The sequence below is a fragment of the Toxotes jaculatrix genome, chromosome 7, assembly GCF_017976425.1.
Source record: "Toxotes jaculatrix isolate fToxJac2 chromosome 7, fToxJac2.pri, whole genome shotgun sequence".
Lineage (NCBI taxonomy): Eukaryota > Metazoa > Chordata > Actinopteri > Toxotidae > Toxotes > Toxotes jaculatrix.
In genome coordinates this window covers 28,030,066-28,042,857 of record NC_054400.1, presented here as the reverse complement: position 1 = coordinate 28,042,857, position 12,792 = coordinate 28,030,066, and the positions used below count along the sequence as shown (strand labels likewise).

The 12,792-nt window shown below is 41.2% G+C and overlaps 1 protein-coding gene across 1 annotated transcript; it reads left to right on the top strand.

The window, feature by feature from the left end:
• Positions 1-1,190: 1,190 nt before the first annotated feature.
• arrdc1a (arrestin domain containing 1a) lies at positions 1,191-12,224 on the top strand. Its single transcript, XM_041042900.1, has 8 exons — positions 1,191-1,338; positions 4,155-4,265; positions 4,569-4,619; positions 6,868-7,022; positions 7,639-7,821; positions 9,049-9,225; positions 9,526-10,093; positions 10,948-12,224. Exons 1-8 carry the CDS (start codon positions 1,221-1,223, stop codon positions 10,983-10,985), a joined length of 1,401 nt encoding a protein of 466 aa, XP_040898834.1. The 5' UTR covers positions 1,191-1,220; the 3' UTR covers positions 10,986-12,224.
• Positions 12,225-12,792: the final 568 nt, after the last annotated feature.

Sequence of the window (12,792 nt, the reverse complement as noted above, 5' to 3'; positions counted from 1 at the left end):
ACGCCTGGGTCTAAATATGCAATAAAATGAAGGATGATGTCCTTCTGATCGTTACTTCTGCATAGATTAAAAAAAGGTCACCTCTATCTTAATTAATGCACCACAACAAGTTGTCCGAAATCAAACGCGCCTGCCATTTGGAGAGACCAGCAGGTGCTGAAATACAAGATGGTTGATGGCGGTGACTTCTACGTTCAGCTCAGTGTCAGAGCAGCAGTGATACAGAGAGGCTGAGTCTGCTGCTTATATCTTACACTGAGAATGAACGAGCAGAGAAAGTGGACTTTGAGCAGACTGTGGAGGACTCACACAGTGTGTGTGCAACAAATGACCGATTGTTGTAACTCCAAGGAGAGCATCAGCAACGACTGCGTTGCCTGGCAACGTAGCGTTGTGTCTGTGTTTGTCATCTGCAGCCGCTGAGGAGTTTATGTTGTTTGTTATAAGTGACAGACTGTTTGATTTATGCATCTCAACACTGGTACATAAAGCTGTGCTATTCAGGTGAAGGTAGGCTCACTAACAGACACACATGTTTGTATTATACAGCTCAGCAGCACCACACACCACACACTACACCCTGACCATGACCACAGAGCTGAGTCAACAACTCTCAAACAATTTTAATAAAAACTGAACATTGTAACCTTCATAACGGGAGGATTTATTGCAGGACAGTTGTATTAGACTGCATTAGTTTTAGGTTGATAATAAGAATAATGACAGTATATTTGTAATGATCAATTGCTGGCACTGGCGCAGTAATACTGATGTGATGCGGTCACAGGTGCGCGGTCACAGGTGTGTCTTCGGACGCAGCTCAGCCAATCACCATCAAGGCCTGGAACTATCCATTTTATAAACCGAGACAGTCCTTGCAGTGTAACCAAACTACAACCAGAGAAGGTTTGATTTAATGAACAGTGTTGTTGATGTGATATCATCACAAACACATGATCAGAGCATCAGCTTGAAAAACGGGTTGTTATACTATATATTATTATACTTTGTATATAACTGTTTTCAAAATACACGACTGTCATATTTATCATAGTGAATCCAAATAATACATTTTTCCACAGTAAGGTCCACCTATCTTTTTTTTCCATCTGAGAGATCAGTTACGTCAGGCGAAGGGGCGGGGACAGGGAGGCGTAAAGGTGAGTGTTGTTGTTTGTGCGCACAGGTGATCTTCGGTGTCGCTGTGGATCGGGGAGAACATGGGGAAGCTCCAGGAGTTTGCGATCACGTTTGACAAGAACAAAGTGGTCTACAGTCCGGGCGAGTCTATCTCCGGGACCGTGACCATCAAAGTCGGCCAGTCGCTGCCTTGCAAAGGTAAGAGGCTGCTGACAGCCATTATTCCACCAACAGGTCGGCACCAGGTGGGAAAACGTCGCCGTCGCCGAACAAGGAAGTGGCGGCTTTAGCCAAGATTTCATGTGATGTAATGTAGGCCCCTCACATTAAGATTCCTCTTTAGAAAGAGTTTGTTCTCTTTTAAAATCACTTTCATGTTGGTATGATAGTCTTTGGTGCTCTGTGGCTGTGGTTGTAATGGGTTGAGATTGGACGTGAGACTATGGCAGTGTATTCTCACAGCACTACTTGATCATAATGTCGCTGTAATGCTCTTAATTCTGGTTTAATTGAGGGAGATTGTGAGCTAATGGAAAATGATGTAGTTTTTCTTTTTTCTGTTGCCATAGAGCTAGAGCCAGGGAGGTAACCAGGATTGTTGGAATGCTGAGGTCAGGAGGCAAAGTCCCCCCATGTCCCAGAAATATTTTACCACACACCAAAAATGTTAAAGCCTCATGACTTAAAATACTAGTATAATAGGTATGGCTGTGAAGTACCTCACACAGGGTGTGAGCTGAGAGGTCTGAGGCTCCGGTGTTTATCCTCAATAGCCTGAATTCTTTATTTTGAATTTTGGTGTCTGAATTTCACCCATTAAATATGAGATCTGAGTTTTGGACTTGACAGAACCAATGTGCAATTTAAAAAAAAACGTCTTTTTTTTTTAATTACACACCATGAAATGACCTAGTTTACATTTCAAAGAGGGGAATTTAAACTGGATAACTTCATACAGGTGGTTTTCCTAATTCAGTGGGATTCAAATTAAAATGAAGTATTCAGCAGAAGTTAAATTTCACAGTTCAGTGTTCAGTGGTTTCTAAGATAGAAATCCTCTCAGCCTTTCTTCGCTCTTCCATTTCAGAACATCTCATCCTCTTTAAATCTCAGCGGCTTAACTGTGACAAAGTGCTGAATGATAGAGAACACACCTGAATGCAAAGCAGTGTCAGGAAAAAGCACAGTGTGTAAGGTACAAATACACAGTTTTCCACATTGTTCCTCTCACAGTATTAAAAATAAAATATGTAGTTTTTTTTAGTTATATCATCACTGAAATCTCAACAGTAAATGTAGAACAGACACTTTACCATGGAAACTAATCTTTACAGGTTTTAATATGTCAGTGTGGCTCTGCTGGAGCCGAAACGCCTGTTTCTCATAGGCTGCAATTTTTCACCCGAATTATTAAGTGACACTTTCCCCTTGAGATCATTCATAAGTACTCTGTCTCTCTCAGTGTGTGTGTGTGTGTGTGTGTGTGTGTGTGTGCATGTGTGCGTGTGTGTGGACTTGCTGAGAGCAGCTATTGTGAGTTTGGGAGTTTCTGTTTGAATGCTTGTGGGGCCTCCTGCCTGTTTACATTCCTCTTCAGGTAGAGCTGGTCAGACTGTCAGCTTCACAGCGTCGCCTCCCAGGAAACAAACTCTTTCCGCATGTAACACTTTGAATCACTGATGGACGATTAAATGGGTTGGGCCTCGAGATAAGAGACATGTTCTGGGCAAATATTGACGCTGTATTTAATAATCAAATGTGTTTTCAGCCGTCGCAGTTTACCTCAGATATGAAACAGTGGATGACGTTAGTACAGTGTTAGTGTAAATATTCTTCTGGTTTTACACTAAAAATAGTTCCAGTTTATTAAATATATACTATAAGTCCAAATCTATGGGGACATATGCTGTTGTTAGTCAGTTTTTTTGTGGTCTGGGCTCATTATTTCCAGTGAAGGGAAATCTTCATGCTACAGCACACCGCAGTGTTTTAGACAACAGTGTGTGTTAATCTTTGTGGCAACAGTTTGTGTCTGTTTTAACATGACATCACAAAGCCACATATATGTGGCGCCACAGAGGTTGACCAACCAACCGAGAGCTGCTGTAGCAGCTGGTTTGTGGTGTGATGTGCGGCTGTCCACATCATTTCATAATTATGATCACGTAGCGTAGTTGTGCTCTGACTGTTGGTAGCCTCAGCTCAGAAATAGCATGCTTAAAAAAAAAAAAACAATAGAAAAGAGCAACCTCTTTATTTACTGAACATGAAGAAACAATCATGGCCTCAGAAATAGTCAGGGAAACAGGTGCTGAGGTTAATAAATAGAATCTATATTTCAAAGTGAATGTCATTACTGAGGAGGTCACAGAAGTGATTTGGCACCTGTGTGTGCATGACACAAAATATTGTCAACAAAAATGAATGGTTCAGCATTTGCTAATCGACTTTCCTGAATGGCAGAGGCATGAAAAGAGGTATGAAAACCATTGAAATGCTCAGTGGATCAAAGGAACGTACACATTCTGTTCATCTTAAACCGCCTGGCTGAGTCATCCAGTGAGTTAGCATCACAGTGCTGTGCTCTGTTCCTGCAGTCGGGACAAAAACATTGATCCAAAATTCAAAAGTGAAGTTTGTCAAGTAGTTGTATTTATGCAGTAATTTGTTCTTTCATTTTATTCAGACCCACATTAGCAGCCTTTGAAGCTCAGTGATGATTGGAAGCTTCATACTGTGATGCACTCTGGGACTCGTGGTTTATTTAGTACTTGTGTACTCAGTGTTGTATGTCCGACTTTGTGCCCACATTGTTCTACATTGTTTTCATAGAATCTCTCCTCTTCTTTTTCTCTTTAACACTCTTGTTCTATTTTTGTTCCTCCCGGAGAGGAAGTGACATAAAGACTAATGTCTAATTGCATCATTTTCTTATGAGAAGAGTTTGATGCTGCAGCTGCTGGGAAATGTCTCTGTGGCTAAAAACTGCACTGCCTGTCTTTTCTTATCTGCAGCCATCAAAGTGAACTGCAATGGTTTCTGTGGCGTCACTAATAAGGTAAATGACACAGCGTGGACGGTGGAGGAGCAGTACTTCAACAGCACCGTGTCTGTTGCAGACAAAGGTAAGAAACAGAAACAAAGCTGATGCAGAGCTTGATTTGAGTTTGATCAGATACAGGCAGTTTGAGCCATCAGGAAAGTTCACACAGAGCCCAGTCCAGTCTCAGATTAGAGAGCTTAACTGACCTTGTACATCATGGAAGATAAAACTGGTGTGATAAAAATAACTGAAGGGTAAAGACTGTAGCAGTGTAGGTTCCCATTTTTCCACTGTGGATATGGCATGCAGCCCTCAGGCATATCCTCCTGTTGGGAAAGAGCGGGCCGCTGATGAGTGTTATCTGTGCTCTCTATCTCCCACACAGGAACCTTGAAACAAGGAGAACACACTTTTCCCTTCAAGTTCCTCATACCAGGTAGGATGTTGGAGTGATGGGATGAACACTTGTCACTGAACATTCTTTCCTATATTTATGTGTGTGTTTGTGTTGAGCCCTCACATTTCAGCGCCTGACAGACTTGTCCTGGCATGGTGATATTTACCCTAAATCTGTTATGGTTCAGTTGAGGATGGGACTCTTATCCCATCGTTCCTTGGGGCTTCTGAGTTTTGTGTGAAACATTGCACTGACTCCCAGTATTTATTTGATCCAGTTCAACTTAATACACTGAAGTAGCACTTTGAATTGGACTGTTTTAGATTAGCTACACTTTAAAGCTGCTATAATTAACCTGGATCCAGTAACTGTGTGCATTGTGAAAGGTATCACAATTCTCCGGTTCCCTTCAGCGCTACAGAACTTTTAAGCCTCTTTTAGCTTCTTTTTTTTTTGGTTTTATGACCCATAAAACTTTACCCTGTTTCACTCTTATTGCTAACAGCAGAACTGTACCAGTGTCCACTACCTGTCCAGCACCAAACACCACACAGGCACAGTTAGAGACCAGCTGATGAACATTGTGATAGTGGAGAGCTAGGTGGACACACACGACTCCAAATGAATGCTAACGTTACTCTGTGTCCGCTGGATGTGTAAATCAGCAATTGTTTGCTGAATTGATCATATGTGTCAGATTTCATGTTTGCAGTTTATTCCACTGCTCCCAAGTGGCAATAAATCAATAAATGCTACTTGGGAACTTTCATGTATAGTCTCTGTTAATACAATGGTTGCATTAACACAACAGTATTTATAATCTGGAGGAGAAAACAGAGGCTTTGGATTTATGTCTGTCTGGGTCATTAATCCATCACAGTTAACAGACTCACCTCCTGCTTCAACTCTGATTCATCATAATGATGTGCATACAGTTGCATCACAATGAGGGTTATTGCCACCATTTTTGGTTCAGTTTGACCTCAAAATAAACTTTGTTGTAGTGATGTTCCCAGATCTCAGCAATTACTGTAGTGAATACAGTGTTATTATGAATGAAAGACATGATGTAAAACTGTTTAAATAACCAACTTGTTGCAACTTTTGTGTTGAGATTATTTTCCCCTCCATCTGATGTTGAACAAAGCTGAACATTGTTTTGCTGCTGAAGTCTGTTGGTAAACATATGACCTGGTGTCACTGTTTCTGTCTTGAGGAAAAATGAAAGATTTCCCCAAAACCATCTGTTCGGTTCTAGTAACAGCTGTTGTGAACTTTACAGACTGGATCTCTGATATTTTAGAAATACAGACTGGGAACTATTATTGAAAATGTTATGAAATCGAGCATTTGAATGGAAAAAGAGAGGAGTGTGTCTTTAACATGCCAGTAGCGACTACTGCAAATCATCACATGACGTCCACAGAATGATGTCAGCAGCTGTCAGTATGTCCCATCAGACCACTCCCTCATGACGTCAGCGAATTTTCTGATGGACTTTGAGACAACAATAAGGGAATATACTGGTTGTGGCCGAACCATGAGTCAGTTAATCTAAGATCCTGAGATAACTGATTGTGAAATATTTTTCTCTGTATTTCTAATACGTCATAAAAAAAAAAGTCAGTGAAACTAAAATGTACTATCTCAAGAAAATGAGACAGTTAAGTTGGATTAAGAGAAAACATTTTTGACTTCTTACAGCAAAGAGATTAATAACTGGTGTTTTTATTTTTGTAGGCATTTTTGGTAAAGTCCTGATTCTTAGAGAACAGTTCATCTTGTCCCTCACTTCCTGTTTACACATTGCGGCCATAGTTTAGTATCATGGGTGCTCACGTATGAGAACACAGTAACTTGTGTTTAGCCTTTGTTAGGTTACTTACCTGCTGTAATCCATTGTGTAGGGTAAAGCCTCCACAGTGTGATGAGGAGCACCACAGAAATTCAAAACCAGCCCAACCGGTCTTTTTACTGCTGTGAACCATTTGAGACGCGTGTGTGCTTTCACTACTAGAGTGCCTGCAGGAGTATCAGTGCACTCTCTGGAGCCCTGTTTTCATGTTTACATTAAGAGTCAGGAGAACAACAGCCCATTTGTCAGATTTTGAAATGTTATGGAGCAGGAAAAGCGGCCAGAGACCGAGACCAAGTGTTAAAGTCCAGTCAAAAAGATACAGAGGAAAATAGAAAGTGTGCTCTCACCCTGCTATAACAACTCAGATCTGTAATTCTGGATTTGCTATTATGTGATAAAACTAATACGTATGTGACTTCTTTCCCACAGCCTCTGCTCCCACATCTTTTGAAGGCAACTACGGTAGGATCATTTACAGAGTGAGGGCTTTCATTGACACACCGCGGTTTGCCAAGGACTACAACACAGAGAAACCTTTTTACCTGCTGAGCCCTCTAAACCTGAATGAAGTGCCAGACATATGGGTGAGACACGATCACATGTGTGTGTTTTATAGGAAGATCATGTCAGGATTAAGGGTTCAAAAGCACATCCACCAATATATGTTCCTCGCTCATTTCATTGAACAGTTAGTGGTTTTAGGGGCAGCTTTGTGTTGGAACAGCAGTTTATCTGTCTGCCCATTACTTCAGTACTGATTGTCTCCATCTATTGTGTGGAGTGGTTTTAGTCTCTGTAAAGACACAATGGTACAAAACCTTGCAGCTTCCAGAGGTTGGGGCAAAGTCATTGTTCCGCAAATCACGTGTCCTGAATCAAATCCCTAGTCACGACCAACAAGTCCCAAGTCAAGTCCAAGTCCCTTGTCCTGCCTTGGCATTTCAGAACCTAAACAAGCCATTATGGACCTCTCACAAACCATTTTGGCTTGGCATAATTGCTTGGAGTCGGGTTGGACTTTCATTATTTTAGGTATGAGGTATTTAGTGTAAAAACTGAAGATCCTGATTCAGAAGCAGTAGCATTAAGTAGGTTTAACTGGGAGTTTAAAGTTAAACATTTTCAAGTCTGAATGTGATGTGCTGGTGTGTCAGTCACTGTCAGTCAGTGTTGATAAATCCATGATGTTTTGACATGCAGGGAACCTGTTCATCTGCAGTGACCCAGCAGTTCACCTACATGCTGGTGAAAACAGGCACAGTGGTCCTGAAGGCCCAGACCGACATGAAGGGTTACACACCGAACCAGATCATCCAGGTGACAGCCAACATCCACAACCAATCTGGGAAGTCCACAGGCAACATGGCGGCCAGTCTCATGCAGGTAAACACTGTTTACTGCTCCAAACTAAACCTGCGAGGAGCAGGTTATGTATAGACTATAGTCTATTGATTTTTTGATTACAAAGACCACATATGCTTTGTTTTTAACCAGCAGCAGATGACAACGAACACAAGGAGTTTGTGTTTTAAAAGATTCAGTTTACTTACTTGTTCCAAGCAAATGAAGCCTCACTGGAAACATCCATTACCAGGAAAAGTTACAGTCACAGGCTGTAAAGATGTATTGAATTAATCAGTACACCTTAAATGGCAATATAACAATATGTCCATTTGTTTTTATTGACTCTTGTTTGACATACACTTTAGTGATGACTGGATCTGCATCTTAAAAATATATATAAGAACTTTCAGCTGGATCATCTGAACTGTGAATATTCTGCTTCCTCACTTGGACAAAAAAAAGGTCAAAGCATTCAGGATTCATGTCCTAGTGGACCTCCTTGGGTGATCAGCCCCTGAGACTTGAGGTTGCTCATGACTACATGAAGGCTGATGTTGTCAGTTTTCTCAGACAGAGATGACTGCATGAATTAATTATGTGACAGAAAAAAAACCCCACGGAAGTTATTAACTTCAAACTTTGAGCTGCATGTGCATGCAGAAAGCTGTGTAGCTCATCTGCTACTACCTTACACCACAAACTTATCAGTCAGCCTCAGAGACATGTTTATTCAGTCACATGAGATACAGAATGTCACAAACCAGTATGTGTGCCATGCTATTGCACCTCACAATGTTTGCTCTTCTGTTTTGAGAGGATTCAGTATCATTGCATAACTACAATGATAATCTTGACCCTCTTTATATGTGGTTCATTTATATTTACAAGTGCTTAAAACAGGCTTTTGATCGTATTTCATTGTTCATCTCATGAAACAAATGTAACTCACTGTGAGATATCAACATCAAGGAGAGAACCAGTGAACCCACAGAGAGTTATCACCAGCCCTGCACTTCCCCTCAGCTCTACAGAGCTTTTCAGCTGGTGATAGCTGTGATAATCCCTCTGTAACACTACCTGCCGAGCACTAACAGGCAGACACACAAAGTTAGCAGCTAGCTGATAAACAAAATGAAGCACGTTGCAGCTGAAGAGTCAGATATTCTTCTCTGGAGCTGGTGGAGATCAAAACCAGAGCTGCCTCTGTGGAGTCTCTCGCCGGGTTCTGTGTCCAGTTTATAAGTCTCCGTGTCTGTTTGTTTTCAGAGGGTGACCTATGAGACGAAGAGGCCCACCCATGATCTGAGAACCATATCGGAGGTGGAGGGAGGTGTGGTGAAGGCCGGCAAGGAAGTGGAGTGGAAGGAGCAGATCATCGTTCCTCCTCTCCCACAGTCCTCCCTCGCCGGATGCGATCTTATAAAGATTGAATATTATGTTAAAGTAAGATGTTGTGTTTTTGATGGACAACTTATGAGGGGCATGTTTTATTCAAGCACTCCTTCATGTCTTAATATATAATAATAATAATGATGATAGTAATTTTTATATACAAATCATAAGGCAGATTAGGTTACAAAAGATCTTACCACCATAGTAATCAGACCACACTTTCAGCATTCTGAAGACAGTATCTACTAGAAAACACTTCAATGAGGATCAAACAGAAGATTAATCTGTGGTATAAATTCTGTATTCCTTCAGGAAATGTGACTAATGTTATCTTCTCCTCTGGTTTAACAGGTCAGTCTAAAATCTCCAGATGTCATGTTGACGTTACCCATCCACATCGGAAACGTCTCACTAGACAAAAAACTGCAGCCCTCCAAAAAAGCAGCTCCTTCTTCCTCTGCTGCAGCTGAGGATACACCAGCCTCAGCCCCAGCCTCAGCCCAAGCCTCAGCTTCTGCCACTGACACCTCCACCTCTGCCTCCACTCCCACACTGCCTCCTCGCCCTGCCCCAAAACCCGCTCCCCGTCCCATCCCTCGCTCCAGGATTTCCTCCCATAATTCCCCCAGCGCTCCTCCGGCTGAGTACCACCAGGGAGCAGAGGGCGGGACTCCGTTGAACGATGGCTTCCCCAACAAGCGGCAGTCTCAGCTGGTGTCGCCCAACGCTTTCAGCTATGCTCCCGGCCTCTTTTTCTCCCAGAACCAGCAGCAGGGCGGACCTGGTACTGCACCCAATGGGCCCATGTTCAGTGGGTCCTCAGGGGCCACAGCACCTTACCCCCCTGGGAACGGTGCTAGCTTAGGACCATCACCACTCATCGTGCCTCCAGACTATGGCACCTCAGGTTATCCACAAGGTCAGTTGGCACACACTCACTCTTCACTATCCAGACTGTGGTCATGACTGTAGAGTGAAGAAGGATGGACGCAGAGAAGAAGAAAGCTGCAATAATGTACAATCTAATACAAAGAAGAGTTAAGTCCCTTCAAATTAATACAGTCCAGTAAACCACCAGTTCTACGTCAGACCTCCATACAGAGTTGAAAAAATAAAGAGTGAACATTATAATCAGTGTTTGACACTTGGGTCCACCTGTCCACATGTCCAATGGTCCTTGTGGAGGACAGTAAACCAGAACCCCCGAATGGTTAGTCCATGGATATATGCCTGTCTGGGCTGCCTACTGTAAGCTGAAGGTCAGACACAAGTGGTGCAGCAAGTGTTTTGAGAAGTTATTTTACTCTGGGTTTTGGCTGCCAGGCTACATACTGACTGCCTTACCTGGTTGATAAAGGTTGCTGAGGCTATATTCAGTTTCAGAGGAATACCTGCAGACATTACTCAGGGCTGAAAAGGATTTTTTTTTTTCAGGTAGCCAAAAAAATAAAAAATCAGATGCAGCATTTAACATGTCCATTGACAGTTAATAGTCTCTTAAAAACATGACATGCTATAATTTTTCTCTGACAACCTTTAAAAAAACGGAAGTTAGTTGGTTTGTTTTGTCCTTTCATGAACAGACTCCTTCGACTTACCACAGTTTGTTTGCATTTACACGTTTGTCACAGCCTGAAATGTGAAAGCTGTCCCTCACCAGGCTCCTGTAGCTGAGGTGGAGTGGTGCTCTTGCTGATGATGTTGTATGTGCGAAGTGTGATATGAGTGTTTGTGCACTAACCAGCTGGGGTGATGGTGTGTTGTCTGTTACAGAGGCCCCTCCTTCCTATGATGAGAGCTGCAACACATGAAGTGGATCAGGACCCAGGAACCTCCCACCAGGATGACGATCAATTCACCCTGATATCAAACAAAATGTTGAACCCAAACTGAAGTTCATCTGCCATGTTGATGAATTTCCAAAATAAGAGTCCTGTCATTTGTAAAAAGTTAAAACTAACTTCGACTAAATGATTATAAGACGTAAAGGAAACCTAAGGTAACCTTCTCTGATAAGGTTATTTTAGGCCTCAACCCCCAGAGTTGAGCTGAATTTCAAGTTTTTCTAAATGTACCAGAATCAGCATTTTGAATTGAAATGAATGTGAGTTGAACTCGGACTCTGCTGCCTGGGGAACAAATAGCTGAACTAACCTAATGGGGTTTTTTCTGTCCTGCAAACTAGCCGTAGCCAATCGACACATTCTTTTTAAAAATCAATGGTTTTTGTTTGTTTTAAGCACTTTGAAAGGAAAGAGAAGAGGAACAGGAGGAACATGTTGAATTTTATTTTGTTCTTTGTACAGTAACAGGAGTCAAGTTTTTACTTGTGGGTCATTTAGATATATAGAAGTAGGTGGCATCTGTGATGTCAAGTTTGAAAGTGTCATGATAGAAAACAAAACATCTTATCTAGTAGTCTAATATCTTTCTTTCTTTTTTTTTGTTTTTCAAAAGCCAAATAAGAAACAAACCTGTGGGTTTTTTAAAGGAAACAGGTGAAATCATCTTTATTCTTTGAATATTTAAGACTGGATGAAAGATGTTTAGAAAGATCTTTTTTTTATTTGCCTTTGATTAGGTGTTTTCAGATTTATAATGGTGATGCTCAATCCCAATACTGCTGTTGGATGTTGTCTACATATAGCTTTTGATCCAATTTAGCCTTTTACAATTTCTGCCGTGTTTGATCATTTGTTGTGTTCATGTCCTTGACCTGTGTTGTGACTGTAGACTTCCTTCTAGAAAAAGTGTAGTGTATCCTCCTTCCCCTGCTGAATGTTTGTTGGTCCTGTTCATGCCAGACATCCCTTCTGTGTCTGATTTCTTTTAATAATTGAAGAATAATGCAACATCACTGTGATTTAATTTTTAATTATTAATATTTTTTGGCCATTTTTGATGTTCACATCAACAATTTCAATCACAGCTGTGTGAATGTTTTTCCTTGATTAAATTAAATCCATCCAACATGCAGAAAAACAACATTTATTTATTGTTTTGAGTGTTTTTCAGCTGCTGTCTGGATTCCAATAAATCTGTTCAACCTGCTCCTGTCAAAGAGTTTCTTCTTTCTGATGCTGGTAGAGCAGACAGGTGATGTATTTAAAGGGGTGAATCTTTAGTCAGTGATAATGTACATGTCAGTAACATGTCGTGTATCATGTAAAATCACTGGCCAGCAATGTGTGGAACATTAAACTGAGAACTTCCACGTTTTTTCAACATTTCTTCCAATGGCAGTAAGTGATCAGTAGAGGTCGCCATTTTAACAGATACATTTAGAGATCAGGCACCGCACAGAGTCAAAGACATGTCTGAGAGATGAATTGTTTTGGTTGCTGATATAAATTACAAGCAGTTTATTCTGATTAATATTTATGACACCAACAGTAAGTCATCTCCAGTGAGTTTATTTTTTGGTAAGTAACGGCGGAGGTGATTTGCCTTCAAATAATACAACTGCTAACTGTGAAGTCAAACATACATGTTTATAAATGAGAATTGGATATTTGGAGAAAGAAAAATCCTCAACAAAATATGTAAACATGGTATAATAAGAACTTCTTACAATCACTTATTGATTTTTAGCAGACATAGCACGATGCAGGTTCCATA

Excerpts from the sequence above, each read along its gene's own strand:
- arrdc1a (XM_041042900.1), top strand. The coding sequence starts at position 1,221 with ATGGGGAAGCTCCAGGAGTTTGCGATCACGTTTGACAAGAACAAAGTG. Across the intron at positions 7,023-7,638 it reads ATGAAGTGCCAGACATATGG|GGAACCTGTTCATCTGCAGT; the intron begins GTGAGACACGAT and ends TTTGACATGCAG. Across the intron at positions 7,822-9,048 it reads TGGCGGCCAGTCTCATGCAG|AGGGTGACCTATGAGACGAA; the intron begins GTAAACACTGTT and ends GTTTGTTTTCAG.